Source organism: Panthera tigris, chromosome E1 (genome assembly GCF_018350195.1).
Source record: "Panthera tigris isolate Pti1 chromosome E1, P.tigris_Pti1_mat1.1, whole genome shotgun sequence".
Classification (NCBI taxonomy): domain Eukaryota; kingdom Metazoa; phylum Chordata; class Mammalia; order Carnivora; family Felidae; genus Panthera; species Panthera tigris.
In genome coordinates, this window is record NC_056673.1 from 6,654,426 (window position 1) to 6,674,696 (window position 20,271).

General features: G+C 43.5%; 1 protein-coding gene across 1 annotated transcript in view; it reads left to right on the forward strand.

The window, feature by feature from the left end:
* Nucleotides 1-20,271, forward strand: part of MYOCD (myocardin) — a 107,727-nt gene that overhangs the window by 31,827 nt on the left and 55,629 nt on the right. The window contains exon 2 of the mRNA XM_042966418.1: nt 11,345-11,410. Within this exon, the coding sequence (XP_042822352.1) occupies nt 11,345-11,410 (66 nt within the window). The remainder of the gene's footprint in view (nt 1-11,344; nt 11,411-20,271) is intronic.

A 20,271-nucleotide genomic window follows, 5' to 3' on the forward strand; every position in this document is an offset into this window, starting at 1 on the left:
GGGTGGGGAAGCAGCCACAAAAAGGGAGGGGGCCGTTCAGTACCCCCTCTGGCCATTCTCTTTCAGCTCGAGCTGGCCGCCAGGCCTCCAGCCTCAGTGGAGAGAAGGATTGCAACGTGATCAGAGCAGCCAAGGGCAGCGGGCAGTGGGCAAACAGCCACGCTTCACTAGTGAGAAGAGAATCAGAACAACCTTTCAGGAGAGCTGTTTGCCTTCACGGACCACAAGCCTGCAAATTTGACATTTGCCCGTACCCAAACACTTTCGCTTCCAGGAGTGTATCATAAAGTAATATTGGAAAAATAAATAATAGGAAGGAAGGAAGGAAGGAAGGAAGGAAGGAAGGAAGGAAGGAAAAAGAAAGGAAGGAAGGAAAAAGAAAGGAAGAAAAAGAAGGGAAGGAAGGAAAAAGAAAGAAGGAAGGAAAAAGAAGGAAAGAAAAAGAAAAAGGAAAGAAAGAAAGAAAAAGAAAGAAAGAAAGAAAAGAAAGAATGAATGAATATTGAGGATGTGGTCCAAAATTAACCACAAAGAACACCCACTGTTGTAAAATACTAGAAACAAACTAAATATCCAATTGCCTATAAGCGTTTGGTTTGATCACGTACAGAGTAACCAAAAAATGAAATGTGCAGTTATCAAAATAGTATCTTTTGAAGGGTATTAAATGATATGGGAATATCTGTGATGCAATACTAATAAAAATCAGTTAGAGAAGGAAAATTTAGGTAAAAGGACCCCATGGACGTGAATTAGACATGAATAATGGTTCTAGCTCAGGAATAGGTGTGTGTGTGTGGATATATATATATATATATATATATATATATATATATATATATATATCCACACACACTGAACACATATTGATTTTGCTTCCCAGTCTTTTCTCCCTTTGTAGTACATTCTAAGAACTGTTGAGTTCATCTCCTCACTTATGAAATCATCTTTAACTATGTTCGTTCCAATATTCAACCACCCAATTGACTTTATCTTTTTTCTTTATTTAAGTTTATTTATTTTGAGAGAGTGGGGGAGGGACAGAGAGAGAGAGAGAGAGAGAGAGAGAGAGAATATCCCAAGCAGGCTCCTTGCTGTCAGCGCAGAGCCCAATGCAGGGCTCGATGTCTTGAACCTCGAGATCCTGACCTGATCAGATGCTTAACCAACTGAGCCACCCAAGTGCCCCCATTTGAGTTAATCTTAATGAACTATATTCTTATTTGATTTTTGGTTTATTTTCGTGATTTAATTTTTTTATTGTAGCACATATGCAGTATAAAATTTACTATCTTCGCCGTTTTTAAGTGCACAGTTCAGCGGCATTTGGAACATTCGCCTGTTATGCCACCATCACCACCACCTGTCTCCAGAACTCTTTCTTATCTTGCAAAACTGAAAAACTCCACACCTATTAAACACTAATTTCCAATTTCTTCCTCCCGCCCTCCCCCACCATCCCCTGGAAATCACCATTCTGCCTTTATGGATTTGACAACTCTAGGTACCTCCTACATTATTTGTCCTTGGGTGATTGGCTTAATGTCCTTGGGTGACTGGCTTAATGTCCTTGGGTGACCGGCTTAATGTCCTTGGGTGACTGGCTCAGCATAACGTCCTCAAGTTTCATCCGTGCTTCAGCATGTGCCAGAAGTTCCTCCCTTTTTAAGGCTGACTAATACTCTAGTGTATGTGTATACAACGCAATGTTTGTCTGCTCATCTGTTGATGGACACTTGGGTTGCTCCCATCTCTTGGTTATCATGAAAAATGTTGCTATGAACATGAGTGTACAAGTTATCTCTTCAAGTTGCTGTTTTTACTTCTTTTGGATATATACTCTGAAGCAGGGTTGCTGGATTGTATGGTAATTCTATTTTTAATTTCCTGAGGAAATGCCATACTGTTTTCCATAGGGGCTGCAGCATTATACATTCCTAAGAGCAGTGCGCATGTTTCCAATTTCTCCACAGTCTTGCCAACACTTGTTATTTTCTGTGTGTGTGTGTGTGTGTGTGTGTGTGTGTGTGTGTGTGGTTTGGTTTGTTTTTTTTTTTATCGTGGCCATCCTAACGTGTGTGAGATGGTGATTATTTTATTTTATTATTTTGAGAGAGAGAAAAAGAGAGCACATGAGCTGGGAAGGGGCAGGGAGAGAGGGGGAGAGAGAGAATCCCAAGCAGGCTCCACACTGTCAGCGCAGAGCCTGACGCAGGGCTCGATCCCATGAGCCGTGAGATCATGACCTAAGTCAAAATCAAGAGTCCGATGCTCAACAGACTGAGCCCAGGCGCCCCTATTTTATTTTTAACTAATGAAAATTCTTTTGCCTATTGCTGAGAACGACCCGTTTTCGTTTGTTCACATTGTCTCCTGGAGTATGTGTTCTTTTCTTGTATGTTTAGAGTCTTCCTTTTGGGGTGGAGACATTGCTCCCAGGTTAGGCGATTGTTGATCACACCCTCATGTTGTACCCTTGTAGAGACCTGTTAGACTATGTGATGCACAGGTGAGCACAGCCTGGAGAGAAGAGATATGTGCTGACACGTGTGCTTTGATCTGATATCAGGGATTGGGGGAGAGGCACAGGATGGCCAGTAGCTGATTTCAGGGAGCAAAGAATAACTGACCCTCTTGGGTATTGCCAGCAATCCGGAGCTCACTCCTGTGTCTCCCAAGATGCCTTATTTGCCACTCCTACCTGGAGACTGGCAGTCCCATCCCATAACCAGGTCCAATGTGGGGAGGGCCAGTGTGGGGAAAAGTACAGGATATGGTGGAGACTGGCCTTGCCCTTTGGTACCCCTTCTAGCAGCCCTATTAGAGGGAGCCTACTACACCTTCCTGTTCTGGGCAAAGAGGATTCTTGGCAAGACTTTCCATCACTGACATGCGTGTGTCTTACCATGTGCTTTTCCAGTCCAGTCCCGTATTCTGTTTATCTCCCATAGATTACTTACACTGTCAATCCACTGAGGTATCCCCTGTGTCTTTTCTACTGCAGATAAAGATTTTTAAAGCTACCATTTCTGTTATTTATAACCATTCTGTTATAGGAATCAGGTGTGTGCCTGTTCTGTCTTCTTGAGACAGAAAACATTTACTACTTTTGCTGCTAAAGAAGAGGGATAGGAAGTATAAATTCATACAAATTAGCATTTAGCACCTAGAAACAGATCATAGCTTATATTAGCACTGGAGTAAATGACAAAGGTGACATTACAAATCAGTGCACAAAGGAACGTTCTATAATAAATCGCTGATGTACATAGTTTGCCAACTCTTTGGAGTAAATTAAAATCCTAGCCTGGCCTCAAATCCTGCATCCGATTCCATGTGTGGGGATCTCATAATCAAAGGCAAGGTGTGTAAATGCATTTGGTAGGTGTTGGGTTCAGGTAGAAACAGACTGAGCTGGAGGAGAAAGTTTGGGTGGGGAATAGTGCTGGTGGAGAAGATCTGAAACGCCAGAATCAGGAGCCACTGAAGATACTGCGCAAAATAATCCTATGAAAATAGGGTTTTAGGGAAATTAGTCTAGTAATGCACGTAAGGCACACCGAAAGAAGAGACTCTACTAACTAGAAAAGATATGGGATGATCTAGTCTAGATGGGAGTTGATGGTGCCTAACTTTTGGAAGTCCCAGAGACTTCCTAAAATCTGATAGAAGTCACAGGCCGCTCCACAAAAATATGCATTGACACACACATTGCATGCAGTTTCAGGAAATTAACAAGGCCCCTGGGGGAAGAAGGTTATCCCAAAAGGTTGGTGCTCAGAGAAGGCAAAATAAAGTAGGAATAAAAAAAAGGAATAAAAAGATTGCGCATTCGGGAAGAACTCAAAACATTGAGTTTATTTCACCCCCTAGGAAGTTATGGCTTTGAGGGGTGTAACTATGTGTCCCATTCACCATTATGCCAATAACAAGCAACGCCTCTCACACAACCAGATAGTTATTGACACATTGGAGGAACATAATGAATAATGCCTTTGATCTTGTAAATGTGGAAATCTGCAGATGATTAACCAAAAGGCAAGAAGTATGGAAATGAGTTATGGAAATAGCACAATGATTTCTCCATATTAGATACCCAAAACTAATGGTGTCCCAAATTCATTAAGCCCTTTACTGGCTCCCTTTAACGTTACTCTTTATCGATTTGTGATGTAATTTTTAGTCCTATTTTCTTCTTCTTTTTAATGTTTATTTATTTATTTTGAGAAAGAGAGCACGAGAGGGACAGAGAGGGAGAATCCCAAAAAGGCTCTGCACTGTCCTTGTGGAGCCCGAAACAGGGCTCGAACCCACTAACCACGACATCATGACCTGAACAGAAACCAAGAGTCGAACGCTCAACCGACTGAGCTACCCAGGTGCCCCTATTCCTGTTTTCTTTTTATCTTTCCTTTCCTCTGGTAATGTATCCCTCTTTTTTTAGGAATTCTGATAAAAAGGTTTTTGTGGCTACTTATTTGAAGACAATACCCCAAGTCAGCCTTGACTCCTTAGCCTTTCTCCAGCCCCATATTTCAATGGCCTGTCAGGCACATTATTTAAAATTTACCAGGACTCCTAAAATTCAGATTGTATAAAATGAAACTAATCATTTTCCAGACTTCTTTGTCAACCTATCATAATTTATGCATGCTCTCAAAACCCTAGATTTTCAAATTTCTGGGCTAGTGGGGCTTAAATTTTGGATGCCTTGGCCCCCTTTGGGAACCTGGCAAGTGCTATGGACCCACTCCCAGGAAAAATTAAATACGTGCAAACATAGTTACTGGTAACATCAGGGAATTCTTGAATTTCCGACAGCATATCTAAACATCCCAGACTAACAAGCCCTTTGAGAGATAGTAATACACATTTCTCTCCTCCCTTCCATCGCTAGATTTTTCCAGTTCTTTCTGTTCAATTTTTTTTTCATTTTTTTCTCTCATTTCCATTTCTACTGTCTTCATCTGGCTCAATCTAAGTCAAAATAGCTTAATGTCTAGAGCACCCAAACAGCCTTCAAAATGGCTGATTCTAACAACAGAAGATCTCTGTCAACGTTTTCCATTTGCTGAATTAAGATCTGTGGTGTTGAAATATAAGTGAATACTCTTATCTTACTCTGATGTTATATGTAGAAGGTGAAAGTTATTTGATGGAGAACTTGGAAAAACAAGTGGTTGCGATCACAACATCTTGATTAAATTTACCAGTAAAACCATCTGGGCCTGGGATTTTGTAAGGGGATAAGTTCTTAACAATCAATGCAATTTAGTTACACAACACTATTCAGATTTATGTTTCTTCTTGTATTTTGATAAGTTGTAGCTTTCAAGAAGTTGTTCCATTTTAATTTTTTTTTTTTAACGTTTTATTTTATTTTTGAGACAGAGAGAGACAGAGCATGAACGGGGCAGGGTCAGAGAGAGGGAGACACAGAATCTGAAATGGGCTCCAGGCTCTGAGCTGTCAGCACAGAGCCCGACGTGGGGCTTGAACTCACGGACCACGAGATCATGACCTGAGCCGAAGTCGGCCGCTTAACTGACTGAGCCACCCAGGCGCCCCAAGAAGTTGTTCCATTTTAAAAAGTTGTCAGGGTGCCTGGGTGGCTCAATTGGTTAAGCGTCCGACTTCAGCCCAGGTCACGATCTCATGGTCAATGAGTTCGAGCCCAGTGGGGCTCTGTGCTGACAGCTCAGAGCCTGGAGCCTGTTTTGTATTCTGTGTCTCCCTCTCTCTCTGCCCCTCCTCTGCTTGTGCTCTGTCTCTCTCTGTCTCTCAAAAAATGAATAAACATTTAAAAAATGTTTTTTAAGTTGTCAAATATATTGGCACAAAAATTCTCTTTTTAGAATCTTTTTTAAGTTTATTTATTTTGAGAGAGTGCGTGCAAGTAGGGGAGGGAAAGAAACAGAGGGAGAGAGAGAGAATCCCAAGCAGGCTCTGCACTGTCAGCACAGATCCCAATGTGGGGCTCAAACTCAGGAACCTGGAGATCATGACCTGAGCCAAAGTCAGATGCTTAGCCAACTGAGCCACCCAGGTGACCCCCCAAATTTTTTTAATGTTTATTGATTTTTGAGAGACCATGAGCAGGGGAAGGGCAGAGAGAGAGAGGGGGACAGAGGATCCAAAGCAGGCTCCGAGCTGTCAGCACAGAGTCCAACGTGGGGCTCGAACTCACGAACTGTGAGATAATGACCTGAGCTGAAGTCGGACGCTCAACCGACTAAGCCACCCAGGTGCCCCATCACAAAATCGTTAATGATATTCTTCTATTTTCCTTTTTAATCCTTTAGTATCCTTTTAGGTCTGTAGTGATAACCCATCTTTTTTATTCCTGATATTGGTAAAATGTATTCTTTCTCTCTTTTTTACAGATGAATCTAGCTAGGGGTTTTTCCATTTTTGTTGGTCTTTGCAAAGAATCAACTTTTGGCTTAGTTGATTTTCTATGTTCTTGTCTGGTTTCTATTTTGCTGCTCCAATACTTTCTTCCTTCCAATTACCTTGAACGTTCTTTTAGCTTATTAGGTAGTATCTTAGGTCATTTATCTTAAATCTTTCTTCTTGTCTAACATAAGCACTTAAAACTCTTAAATTTCCCTCGAAGCACTGTGTTAGCTGTATCCCATAAATTGTATATTGTATAGGTATCATCATTCAATTAAAAATGTTTCCAATTTCCCTTGTGATTTCTTCTTTGATCTATGAATTACTTAGAAGTATGCTGCCAAATATTTTCCTAAGTAGCATATTGCTTTTGATTTCTGACTAATTCCAATGTGATCAGAGAACATACTCTATAGGAGTTTAAACTTTTAAAAAAGTTTATTGAGACTTGTTTTGTGGCCTAGTCTATCTTGGTGAATGTACCATGTGAACCTTAAAAGAATGTTAAATTTAGGGGCACCTGGGTGGCTCAGTGGCTTAAGCGACTGACTGTTGGTTTTGGCTCAGGTCGCGATCTTGCGGTTCATGGGTTCCAGCCCCGCGTCGGACTCCACGCTGACAGTGCAGAGTCTGCTTGTAATCTCTCTCTCCCTCTCTCTCTGTCCCTCTAAATAAATAAATAAATAAATAAATAAATAAATAAATAAATAAAAATAAATAAATTTTAAGTTATTGAACACCGTGCTCTATAAATACCAATTAAGTCAAGATGATTGATAATTGTTCAAATCCCAGTGTCATCAGTGATTTTTTTTAAATCTATTCTATAAAATGTTGAGAGGGGGACCCTAAAATATCCTACTATGATTTTGAAATTGTCTATTTATCCCTCTAATAATGTCAGTTTTTACTTCATTTGAGGCTTTTATTAGATGCCTATCCATTTTTTTTAATGTTTATTTATTTTTTTTTTTTTTGAGAGAGAGAGAGAGAGAGAGAGAGGGGCAGAGTGTGAGTTGGGGAGGGGCAGAGAGAGAGAGGGAGACACAGAATCTGAAGCAGGCTCCAGGCTCTGAGCTGTCTGCACAGAGCCCGATGCGAGGTCGAACTCACGAACTGTGAGATCATGACCTGAGCCAAAGTCAGACACTTAACCGACTGAGCCACTCAGGTGCCCCTGATGCCTATCCATTTATAGTGGCTAGGTCTTCGGATGAATTGTCCCTTTTATGATTATAAAATGTCCCTTCTTTATCTCTGATAATACTCCTTGACTTGAAGTCTTTTTTTTATCTGATATTGATACAGCCTGTGTATCATTTTTTTAAAATGTCTATTTATTTTGAGAGAGAGAGCGCGCACATACAAGTGGGAGAGGGGCAAAGAGAGAGGGAGGAGAGAATCCCAAGCAGGCTCTATGCTGCCAGCACAGAGCCCAACGTGGGGCTCAGTCCCACTAACCATGAGATCAAGACATGAGCCAAAATCAAGAGTCAGATGCTTGACCCACTGAGCCACCCAGGCACCCCTAACCTGTCTAGCTTTCTTTTTTTTTTAAATTTTTTTAACATTATTATTATTGAGAGACAGCATGAGCATGGGAAGGGCAGAGAGAAGAAGAGACCCAGAATCTGAAGCAGGCTTCAGGCTCTGAGCTGTCAGCACAGAGCCTGATACGGGGCTCGAACTCACAAACCATGATCCTGATGCAGGGCTCTAACTCACAAACTGTGAGATCATGACCTGAGCCAAAGTTGGATGCTTAACCTACTAAGCCACCCAGGTGCCCCTCTTTTTTCTTTTTTTAAATGTTTATTTACTCTTTTTTTTTTTTTTTGAGAGAGAGAGAGAGAGAGAGAGCGAGCGAGCACACTAGCAGGGCAAGGGCATAGAGAGGGAGACACAGAATCTGAAGCAGGCTTCAGGCTCCAAGCTGTCAGCACAGAGACCAAAACGGGACTTGAACACATGAAACCAACCATGAGATCATGACCTGAGCCAAAGTAAGACACTTAACCAACTGAGCCATCCAGGTGCCCCTCCTTAAGCATTTCTTGTAGCAAAATCTGCTGGCAACAAATGACCTTTTCCTTTACCTGAACACATCTTTATTTTACCTTCATTTCTAGAGGACATTTTCTCTTTGGAGTTGACATTTGTTTTCTGTTTTGCATTTTGTTTTTGTTTTATCTTCTGGCCTCCATAGTTTCTGATGAGAATCGGTGTTTCCCTTTATATAATGTGTTGGTTTTCCCTAGATACTTTTAAGATTTCCTCTTTCTTAGGTTTTCAGCCATTGGATTGTGATGTGTCTAAGTGTGGTTTTCTGTGAATATGGCTGGTGTGGGGTTTGTTGACTTTTTTGGAATCTGTGAATTTATGTCTTTCATGAAATTTGGGATGTTTGGGCTATTAGTTATTTCTCCGCACTCTTTCTGGGACTCTAATTAACTGATGTTAGATTTTTTGATATTGTTGCACAGATCCGTGGGGCTATCTGTATGTCCGTTTTTTTCCCATCATTTTTCTCTCTCTTCGTAAGTTTGGTCTATTTTCAAGTTTACTGACTCATTCCTCTGATATTTATTCTTTTATTAATAAGCTCATCCATGGATTTATTATTATTAGAGTATATTTATATTTATTAGCATTTACTATTATTATTATTTAGAGTATAGATATCCTACCATTACGTTTTAATTTTTATTTGGTTTCTTTTTATGTGGCTATTTTGCTGCTGAGATATCCTGTCATTCCATTCATTTCAAGCATGTTTTCTTTTACTTCATTGAACATAGTTGAAAATAACTACTTTAAAGTACTTGTAGGATAATTCCAACATGTGGGTCGTCTCAAGGCTAGCATCAGCTAATGGTCTTTTCTATTTAAAATGAGTCACATTTTCCTGGTTCCTTGTGTGTAAAGTAATTTTGGATTGTATTCTGGACGTTCTGTCTTGTATTACATAAACCCTTGAGTTCTTTCACAATCCTCTGGAGACTGGTGATTTCTTTCTGTTTGGTTTGAGCACAAAATTAACCCTGAATATTCGAGCGTTAAGTCCTTTTTTGCCTGTGTGCACAGAGGTTCAAGTTTCACTTTGATTTTAAACCTTTGCCGTGCTGCTTTGAGTCTGCCCCATGGAAACTTCATTAAAGGACCAGATTGAAACTTGGGAGGGTCCATACACATAGTCAGGGGATCCCTCCCTTTTCCAGCTCTCTCCCGTACATGGTGTCTTCCTCAATCTATGGTGCTCAGCCATGGTTGTCTGCTTTCCTTTCCCTGAGTCCTCGGGCCAGAAAGATGAGTAGGTTTTCTGTGAGAGTTTTAGTTGCTTTTGACCTGCTACTTCATGACTCCAGGTCACTCTCAGTTGTCCCCCAAGTAGGAAGCTCACCCCCATGGAAGTCACCTCTCCCAAGTTTCAACTTCCCTCTATACCCTACATGATTTTGTTTCCTATTCAGAATCCCCAGGTGGTTATTTCTCATATTTTGTTCAGAGCTTACAGTTTTTATTGGTGGGAGGGTTGTTCCGAAGGAGGGCTTAAATAACAAAGTCTCGTATCGTTTTCATTTACCTGCAAAGTAACATAATTTTGTCTTCTTTATTGTCCAGTCCTAACTCCGAGTCAGATGAGGCTATTCAATGAAACACAGTCTAGCAACTGAAAGTAATTAAAAGTAATTCAACAGCATCGATCTCTCTCGAAGAAGGTTGATGATCCAATTCAAAACCATGACAGCACTTTAAAAAATCATCTTTCCCCATTACGCTGACATTCAGGAGATCTTGTGACTACATTTTCTCTGAAGCCTCACTCTGAGATACTAAATAAACTTGAAAGTCAGTCCACATAGCCTTCCTGTTTTTGATCTTGTCTCCATTCTCATTTTCTCTTCCTCAAACAGTTCTCTCCTTCTCTCTTTTCATTACATGTTGATTAGACCAGTCCCTCTTTTTTACAAACTGTTGCTCTTTCTATCCTTATTCTGAGCCACTCAAACCCAGGAGCCAAGATGGCAAACTTAGAGTCTCCCTGAGAAAATGGACTCTCCATGAGGGAGAGGCCAAGTGTCCAAAGGTAGAATTTTTCAGGGGGAGAGGGGGGAGGGCGGAGGAGAAAATCACAAATGCTACACTCACAATTTTACATATAGTCTTTTTTTTTTTTTTACTATTTACATGTATATTGTGTGTGATATATATAATCTATTTGCGCTATGGATAGCAACATAAATGTTTATAATACAAAGTTTGGACAGTTTACAGTGTTTTATTTCTTCTAAGCAAAGCATGACTCTAATAGCCTATCTTTGAAATTCCAAATGGATCCCAGATGCACATAATACCACTGTTTATTGATGAACTATTGTGTGCCAAGCACTCGGCTAAGCAACTTGCGTTTATTGCTTATCGGACTTTATAGCAACACCTTCAGGAACACATCGTTCCCATTTACAGATGAGGAAAGTGAGTATCAGAAAGGGTAAGCAGCTTGCCCAGGATTACGTGCCTTTTGAAGGCACTAGAGATGAGATTTGAACCCATATGAGACCCCAAGGCCTACGCTTTCTTCATGCTGGCTCCCTTTGGAAAGCACAGGCAAATTCCCAGCAGAACTGGGTGGTGTTTATCCCCCCAAGTGGCTAATAAGGAGGAGCGAGTGAGCCTAGGGCTGTGAGAACAACATTCACTTCAAAGAGGGCACGGGTGTTCCAGCCCTAGCTTGTCCCAGACTTCCTGCAAATCCCTGCAACCCGCTTGGCATCTCTCAGTTTTTTCTTTCTCCACGTCTGCCACAGAAACACAAACGTAGTTGACACAAACGTTCGAGACTGGTCTAAAAATGAAATGAGAAGAGCTGGGCAAAAATTACGATGTGAATATAAATGACTATAATCACACGCGGCCCAACTTACAAACGAACACTTTGTTTTCTAAGTTTTGCAGTTACGACTTCAACAGAGAAGGACCCAGGAACAACTTGCTAACCAAGGCATAACACCACGTGAGTAGCCCTATCTCTTGTTCGCTGACCTGTTACTATGGGGGCGTACAATTTGGGAGCTGGAAAGCACCTCAGAGGTCCTTGAACCTAAGCCAACACATGGGTCTCCCCAGATCCTCATAGACGCTATGTCTGCAGAAACTCCAGACCTTGGATGCTTTGCCCCAGACACTACTCACCTACAAGGGCTTCCCTTTAATGCTATAGGTTGTACCTAAAATTCCAGTTGATGGGTTTGTTTTTAGAGTAAGTACAATTCCCTGTGGGCCCCCTTCACCCTTCTCTTCCTTTTAGAATAGGATGTAAATCACCACTCTTTCCAGAGGCATCCATCACTTATCCCTCTTCTCACCTCAGTCCTATTTGGGGTACCTGAGTCCACAATTAATTGAATACCATCAAGGAAGGCTGAGAAGTAATGACACTCTAGCATAAATAGTATAATATTGAATTACTGGACATAAATTGGGTCCAAGAAGGAGGATTGTCATTATCTTTTTTAGTAGATAGATTTAAATTTTCCCACCAAGTAAGCAATTAAAGCCAACTCTTGATTATCTATAAAGAGACAGAAGACCTCCCTGAATGAATGAAGTCCCGGTTCAAGCCCCTTTAGGTCATGCTTTGTAACTTTCTTCCCCAACAAAAGTTAAAAATCAAAACCCGTAATGACTCCCGCAGAAATCCAGACTCGTCATGACTACGACTTCAGAGTTCAGCGTCTCACAAGCAGCCAGTTTGGCCTGGATAAAATGTCCTGCGGTCGTCATACAGAGCCCTATGACCCAAGGTCTGAAAGTTTAAGTATAGTCTGTGCCTCTGAGCCAGATGAGAACTGAGAATTTTTCAAGCCTTTTCCTTTGTAATTCAAAAATAGCTCTTTGTTAATGGCTCAGCCCTCCCGACAGTAAACCACAGGTGACCTTCCAGGAGAACACCTTTTTTTTTTTTTTTTAGAGGTTTGCTAATGAGCACAAAAGAAACCGCTCCCCCTGCAATTTAAAGCCCGCTCACGCAAGGTGTACAACCGAGTTGAGAACCCAGAGGGGCCACATCTGACCGGCCTTTTTCATCTGAGCCCACTAAAGAGGAGAAGCACTAAAAACTCGGGAAAGCGCAAAAGTCTGCAGACTTCCGGGCAGATCACTACATTTTCGAAGCTGATCAGACCAGTGTTTTGGGGAGTCCCGTTACAAATGTGTAGGATGTGACGCGGTTATGCTTCATCTGGAAGAGTTACTCACTAAGAGCGGGTTGTGGACGAGCGTAGGTCCGCCGGGATCCTCTCTCGGCGGGCCTCGATCTGTACTCATGCCCTCAGATATACGAGGAACACGTCTAGTTGGGTAGTATGAGAATAATCTATTCCCTCGCCGGTGTTGCTTTTCTTTGATTCTGGAAAGGCACATGGGGTAGAGAGACCCAGTACATTTCAGTCTGCTTAAGCTCCTCACACCTTATTTATCTAAAGCTTGAGTCATGTGCTTAAATACTCTGAGCCTGAGCCTTGCAACTGGCATTTGGATAAGAATAAATTCATTTCCCCCTTTCTTTTTTTTTTAGATTTTTTAAATGCTTATTTATTTTTGAGAGAGAGTATGTGTGAGCAGGGAATGGGCAGAGAGAGAGAGAGAGAGAGAGAGAGAGAGAGAGGGAGAGACAGAATCGGAAGCAGACTCCAGGCTCTGAGCTGTCAGCACAGAGCCCGACGCGGGGCTCGAACTCACAAACTCTGAGATGATGACCTGAGCCGAAGTCGGACGCTTAACCGACTGAGCCACCCAGGTACCCCATCTTTTTTTTTTTTTTTTTGACGTTTATGGGATTAAATCTTTGGAAATCCATAAGAAAAAAAAAAACACCTAGGAAAGGTAGAAATGAACCCTATGATGCAATTTAAAATAATACCTCTATGTATGTTTTGTAAATTTAGTGTCCCTTTGTGGAGTAGGGTTCGATGGCGATATGATATTTTGTTCGCTAGGATTTCCAGAACCAAATCATGTGCGTATTAAGGAAATACCGCCCGACGGAAATTTTGCATCCTTAGTCCATTGAACCATTAAGATAATTACTGGGAGAAAATCCTATGAGAACAAAATGATTTTTTTTTTTGTTTCTCATTCAGCAAAATGATAAAGGTTAATTAAATGTCATCTGGTTTCCATGGTCGTCAGCCGCCTCCCCTCAACTAGGCTTCCTAAGGGTATAGATTCTGCCGTGGAAAAAATGTCAAACCCGAAACAGGTGCACACGGCCAGCCCCACCCAACCCGGACAGACCTCGACTAAGCTCTTCTCAGGAAGTTAGACCCAAGACATATCTTTCACTTGCTGAGAGGTTGGGGACGGAGATGGTTAGCTTTGTCAATCCAGTCAGAGATGAAACATGCCACCGAAATGTAGCACAGAGCAGCGTGTGTTTTCTCTGGCACCTAACGGTTCGTGTGTAAAGGCAACTGATCGCAGGAAGCAAAGAAGAGGCGACGGTCTCAGGGTCCTATCGATTCAATCAAATTCAACAAATGTTGTTATGAACCAGACTTTGTGCAGGGTAGTGTGCTGGGCCCTGTAGGGACAACGATGAGCAAGACAGTCCCTTGAACAGACTCAAGATTCTAGGGGGATTGGTGGTAGGAAACTCACAGAAGTAGAATTTAAGGTAGAGTTTTTTACATAATTATTTGATATAATCTCACTGTATCCATAACATTTGAAATAACTGCAATCCTCCTCCCCCCCCACCAAGTTTTAAAACTTGTCATAAATCACCTACATTGAAGGCTGATGGCCAAGCAAACTATTCACTGTCCCTACATCATTACTATATAGCATCACTGTTCTTAACTGGTCGACAGAAACACCTGCTATCCTTGTCTTAAGTTTTATATTAGATTAAATCTCAATGCCACTCCTATGGTGACAGAACTGAGGGCAGAACCTATACATCCTGGTCCCTGCGTAGAGCTCTTTCTTCAAATATTCAAAAGGAATTGCTTGAACTTTAAAAGCACCTACTTACGCTCCTCTCATCAAGCATTTTGTGGCCAAAAGATTCAGTCGGGATGTGGGAAAATTAAAAATACGTGTGTGTGAACATGCCAAGGGAAACCCAATGGTTCTCACAAAATGGCGTCAGGTTTTACATCATCACCTACGCCTCACCGTGACCAAGAGTGAAGGACAAATTTCACCGCATTCGCCCCGTGGCAGATCTCGCTTCAGCTGCACATACGTTGCTGATGAAATTCTAAGGTTTCTCCCCCTACTGACTCCGATGAACTGAGCCGCGTGTAACTTTCCGTTGACTAGTGAAACTGGTCCAAATGAATTGAATTTAACTCCTTCCTTCTTCTTGGGCACGTATCCTGCAGGTTTTGTTGCTGAGAAACAGTCTACAGCACCCAGGGACACATTCTCTTTATATAACCCCCCTGAATCACTTCTCTTAAGCATTTACTTATTCCTTTTGTCCATTATGGGTCTGGGGATTTTCCCCTTCAGATGCTTTGAATGAACGGAAACCCATTGTTCCTTGAATTTAGTCAACAAGGGCAGAATTCCGAGTCCGGCACGGAACCGCTAGGACAACTTTCAGCAGTGGGAAGAAGTTCTCAGACCAGGGAGCAGGGCGCAGGCCAGATTCTAAGATTGCTTTCACATTTAAAATGCCATTGTAGAATTCATGTTTTCAAAATAGTCGTAAAATCTCTGTGAAATACCCTGTCCAAAATCCCACCTCTCCAAATGGAGATTTCAAGTTGTCTCCTTTGCCACCACCAACCAGGATTCAATTTTTTTTTCTTTTAATGTTTCTTTAATTTTGAGAGAGAGACAGACAGACAGAGACAGCACTAGCAGGGGAGGGGCAGAGAGAGAGAGGGAGACACAGAATCTGAAGCAGGCTCCAGGCTCTGAGTTAATCAGCACACAGCCTGACCGGGGGGCGGGCGGCGGGGGGGGGGGGGGGGCTCCACCCCACGAACCACGAGATCATGACCTAAGCCAAAGTCAGACGCCCAACTGACTGAGCCACCCAGGTGCCGCACCACCAACCAGGATTCAAAGGGAGCACCTCGATGCCCCACCCTTTTGGGGGTCAAGCCTGCAAAAGACATCTACCTTCTCTGTTTTCTCACAGCTTTACGACAGAGCCAACCTCCTCCCCTGTGGACCTGTGGGGCTTGGATCTGTTCACCATTTCTCCTGCAGATTTTCTCCATCACCATTCTTTTCCTGGGGCATCACTCTCCTGGGTGGAGTCTTAACACCACCTTATTCCAACCACTTGGGAAGCCTCAGTGCAGAAGGGTGATGAGCTCTGTGGAGTAGGTGTGATGAATGATCACGGCAGCTCAGTAGCATTTTGACCATCTGCTGTGAGGAGGGCCCTGTGGAACACAGAGGAGTCAGACGCGAGTTCTGTTTCAGATGCTTACTGTCTGGAAGGGGCCCCAGATCACCCCTGCTTGGTTGTTTAGAGTAGCGATATCAGACGACCATGCACCACTGCATGGGACTGAATATCTTCGAGGACGGAAGGAAAGAACTACTTTCTCCTTCCCTCTCCCTCTGCTAGTAAAGTGGGGCTAATCTGTAAGAACCCAGGCGGGAGAGGAGGGAACAAGGAGCCCATTCTCCCGGAATACAGAGCTGAAGAGAACCGCACACACGGGTGGCCCCGAGTGGCTGCGGCATCTCCACGGAAAGTCCGAGAAAGCCACCGCCGGCCAGGATGAAATGTCTGGGCAGCTTGGGTCCATGACCTGATCATTGTAAATGGATTTAAAGATACGATGAGCTGTCTATGAACGGTGCTGCCTTTATTTGTTTTGCAGACTAAATTCCAGCCACAGCAGCCTCATACTTACCGCAAAGCCCTGGTAAATCCCTGAGTTCTGTGGCGCCTTTCCTGAATAGCAGCGAGAATGACTGGGGCAACTCCTGTACCCACACCACATGCAGCTTCTTGGTAGTTCTGAGAAGTTGCCTGGGCAAAGTGTGTCTTCCTCTTCTCAGTGCATCCTTCTGACTTGGCTTCTCCCTACGTCACCCTAGCACACACTGTTGGCTGTTTCAGCAGAACACGGCACGAGGGTTTTAATCTGTCTGCCTCTTCTCTCCTTTCTAACATGTCAAATTCAGAGTCAGGAAAAGGCCCTGTGGCTTTTCCTGGCAAGCCCATACAGGGTGGTGGGGGGGGGGGGGCGGTGGTCAACAACCCTAAATGTTTTCTTTTCCCTCCCATTTTCTGGTTCCTTGTTCCTCGGAAACCAGTAAGCCGGTGATGACAGGCGTCCTTTGAATTTGTCTTCACAGTCGTCTTCTGAGAAATCCCCAAAGTATTCATGCATGTTGCATTCAACTGCCTCAAACATGTGGCCAGGTCTTAAATGTAACGAAGCTGCATTTTCAGACTCCTGAGACTGTCCTTTGATACCAAATGGGCAGCGCATTGCCAACCTAAAGAGGGAATGTCATTTCCAAAGCATGATCACTTATGCAGAGCACGTATCTCAGGAAGACAGCCATTCACGATGCGCTTTGTCTTTAAAAGTGAGGCAAACAGAAGCATTTCTAAGCCCATTTTACAGGTGGGAGACAGAGCAGGAAGACTCCCAGGCGTGTTTGAGGAGACTAAGCAAGGATGGAGCCCGGAAGGGTAGTTCCCAAATTTTCGGTCACCCAAAAGGACTTGGGTTATACTCCACACTGCCATGGATCCTGTGTTTCAAATTGTTTTGTCTCCGCCCCCCTCACGCCCAAAGGACCCTAAATTTGTAAATTATGAATCCGTCTGTTTTTGATGAATTGATGGCATTTAAACTGAACGGCTGGTCTTTGGTGAGAACAGCCATCTCAAAAGCATGCCGTTAGGATCCTAGGTAGCAACATTGAAAAGTGACACCTCCATCAGCCCCAACTGGCCTTTCTCTGGGCACCCATACCCCTCTTCTTCAGCTACTTGAAATCCTGAAAATCGGTCCTAGAAATTCGTCACTCCCTGGTTGGACTCCCGTGTTCCCAAAGACCCTAGATCAGGAGACACTGGCCTTACAAACTCCAGAGCCAAGGTTCTCAAACTTGCACATCACCATTGGCAAGGAGGGCTCATTAAAACACGAATCCCTGGGGTCCACCCCTAAGGTTCTGATTTTGTGGGTCTGGGTGGGGCCTGAGGATTGGCATTTCTTCAGCCCATCCAGGGGCCACACGCTGAGAACCACTGTTCCGTCTGGTGCCCCAGGACACCAGCCCTTTGAGGCTGCATTTTCGTCCTCCTCTGGAACACTGAGGAGCTGGGTTCTGTCCTGCAAGCCTGGGAGGGGGCGACCCCATGAGCTGCTGTCAACATCAGCCCCCCCCCCCCCCACCTTGTACTGGAGAGTCAGCCCCTTCCCTTAGCTGATTCCCCAGGGGCCCCAAGACCTGCATTCTCCTGTTCCTGGGCTCCTGTAGAGTCCAGAGCCGGGGACAGCAGGGGGCCTGGCCTTTCTTAGGACCTTTTTTTCTGAGCTTTAGTAAGCAAATGTTTATACACACAGCTGACCCAAATTAGCTGGAGCCACAGGACCGAAATAGGAATAGCCCGTAACCAAACTCCAAGGCGAAAACATGAATTCCCTTGTGAGAAGTGATTAATCTTCCTCCAGGGAGAACGAGTTAGCTATGCGGCTGACTGAATTTACAACCGTATTCTAATTTGAAATCACATTGACTTATTAGTTTTTTTTTTAATTTAGAAATCCAAATTCCTTTTCAATCTTGAATGTCAATGTCCCTGTAAAACAAAATTTTGCTATTTGATATTCCCAGGGCTGGCAGCAAGAGGTCCTTTATTTATTTTCCAAAGAGTCGACTTGGGGGGTTGTGATATGGTTTTCTCTGGCCCTCAGGGGAAATGGCTAAAATGCACATTCTCTCGAGTCACAGAAAAAAGCAAATGTCAATCACAGGACCGTGACAGGACAGTTTTCCACGGTGTGACCTCAAGCCAGTACCCCACATAATATCTCTGAAGCCCTGAGGGGAAGAGCGTGTGGTAAAATGCAGTGTAGGGACCTCTTTGGCTTTCTTCCCAAGCCCTTGCCAAGTGGACATAGCATCTCCCACCCTGTGATAGAAGGTTCCAGAAGACCTTTGTGTTCCTGGCATCAGAGACCCGGACTGTGCAGATCATTTCACGGGGGGAGTTGTTAACACCAAGAAGTGATGAATTACAGCTCTCACTCCAAAGCTAAGATACAGGAAATGCAGTGTTTCTTAGAACATTCAATAAGCTATGCTAATAGGAATTGAAGAGCCTTGGGAGCAAGAGAACCAGATAAATTCCTCCTAATTCCTAAGCCCAATTAAAACCAATCGAGTTTGGAATGTAAGTGGTATCTCAGGATAGATTCATACTGCTCCCATAAGGGCTGCTGCTTAAGGAGAAGGATGTGTTCATTCTTCTTAACCACTTAGTACAGCCACACAAAGATCATTTCCTTTCTGGATTAGACAAGTGACTAGGCCAACATCGATATGTAATGCCTAGATGACTGCCAGACTATAGGGCGGAGGTGAAGACCTATCCATTGAGATCGTACAGATTCACCAGGGCCCCCCGGACTTCAAGCAGACTTGCAAGATCTGGTTACCTGGGGAAACAGGAGTTGTTTTCAGAACTCCATCAAGATAAAATTGCAACTATGATCAAATGTAGGAAAAGACGAGCCTCCTTTCAAAGGATGGCAAATAGACCTGAATCAGAGGCAATGCACGAGCGATGTGGTTGAACAGCACGTTTCTCCAGATGATTTCCCAGAGTTACTGAGTGGGGACAAATGGGAGGGGGGGGGGGAGAGACATGTGAAATGGCAGAGTTTGCAAAGAAGCCCATTTTAAGAGTGAAAGCAGCAAAGAGACATTGGTGTTAGATCATTGGGAAATGTGATATTTAAGCAACGCGTTCTGTTACTTTTCCTATAAGAAGGGAAGCATCTTAATCTCTGCTCAAAGTGAGGAGGGTGCTCTTGTCCAGTATTCTTAGCCAGCTGGGACGATTCAGCATGTTCCTTTGGTCAACATTGTTAATGTCCAGGTGAGGCAGGGAGACTGAGAGGGAGCGTGCTTTAGTGGCTTCCCAAGCAGTGCCCTCCATAGACGATAACGGGGTTGACCAGTTGCCAGGACTGCAGTGCCATTTGTTTGATGTCCAGAGAGGCCTCCTGAACATGTTGCTCAGATTTAGCATGACCTTAAAGACCAAACAAGGCATCACACACACACACACACACACACACACACACACACACACAGCCCCAAGTGCCAATCCGGCCAGAAGCCCAATTTTTTAAGCTGGCCAAAGCTTGGAAGAAGATTTCATTGCCTGCCACTTAAGAGTGGACATCTGCGGGAGCAGTATTAGAACTCCGGATCATGCGATTCATTGGCTTGCCCAGACTTAACAGTTCAGAAAAGTACTCAGTGTGGTTCTGTAACCACTGACCAAGCTCCTCGCTTGTTACAAACAGTGGTTGCGTGCGGCTCCTTATCAATTGTTTCTGGGGATCGGGAAAGCTCCTTAAAAATGCGGAATTTTGCTGAATGATGTTCTACTTCTTTGCTAAGTCAAAACAGAGTCCCCATCACGGTGGAGAGCTGCTTTCAAATCGTGAGCAGGAGCAAGAGGGAGGAATGGAGGCAGCATTGGGCCCAGGCTGCCATGTGCTTTGCCTGACCGGTGCCTGTGTCTCCTGGGTGTTAATATTTTGGCATATTTTGTTACTTTGGCGTATTTTGTTGATACGCCTTGAAAGAAGTGAGGTCGTCAGAGGACCTAGGCTCTTAGCCCTAACTGTGTGACCCTGGGTAAGTCAT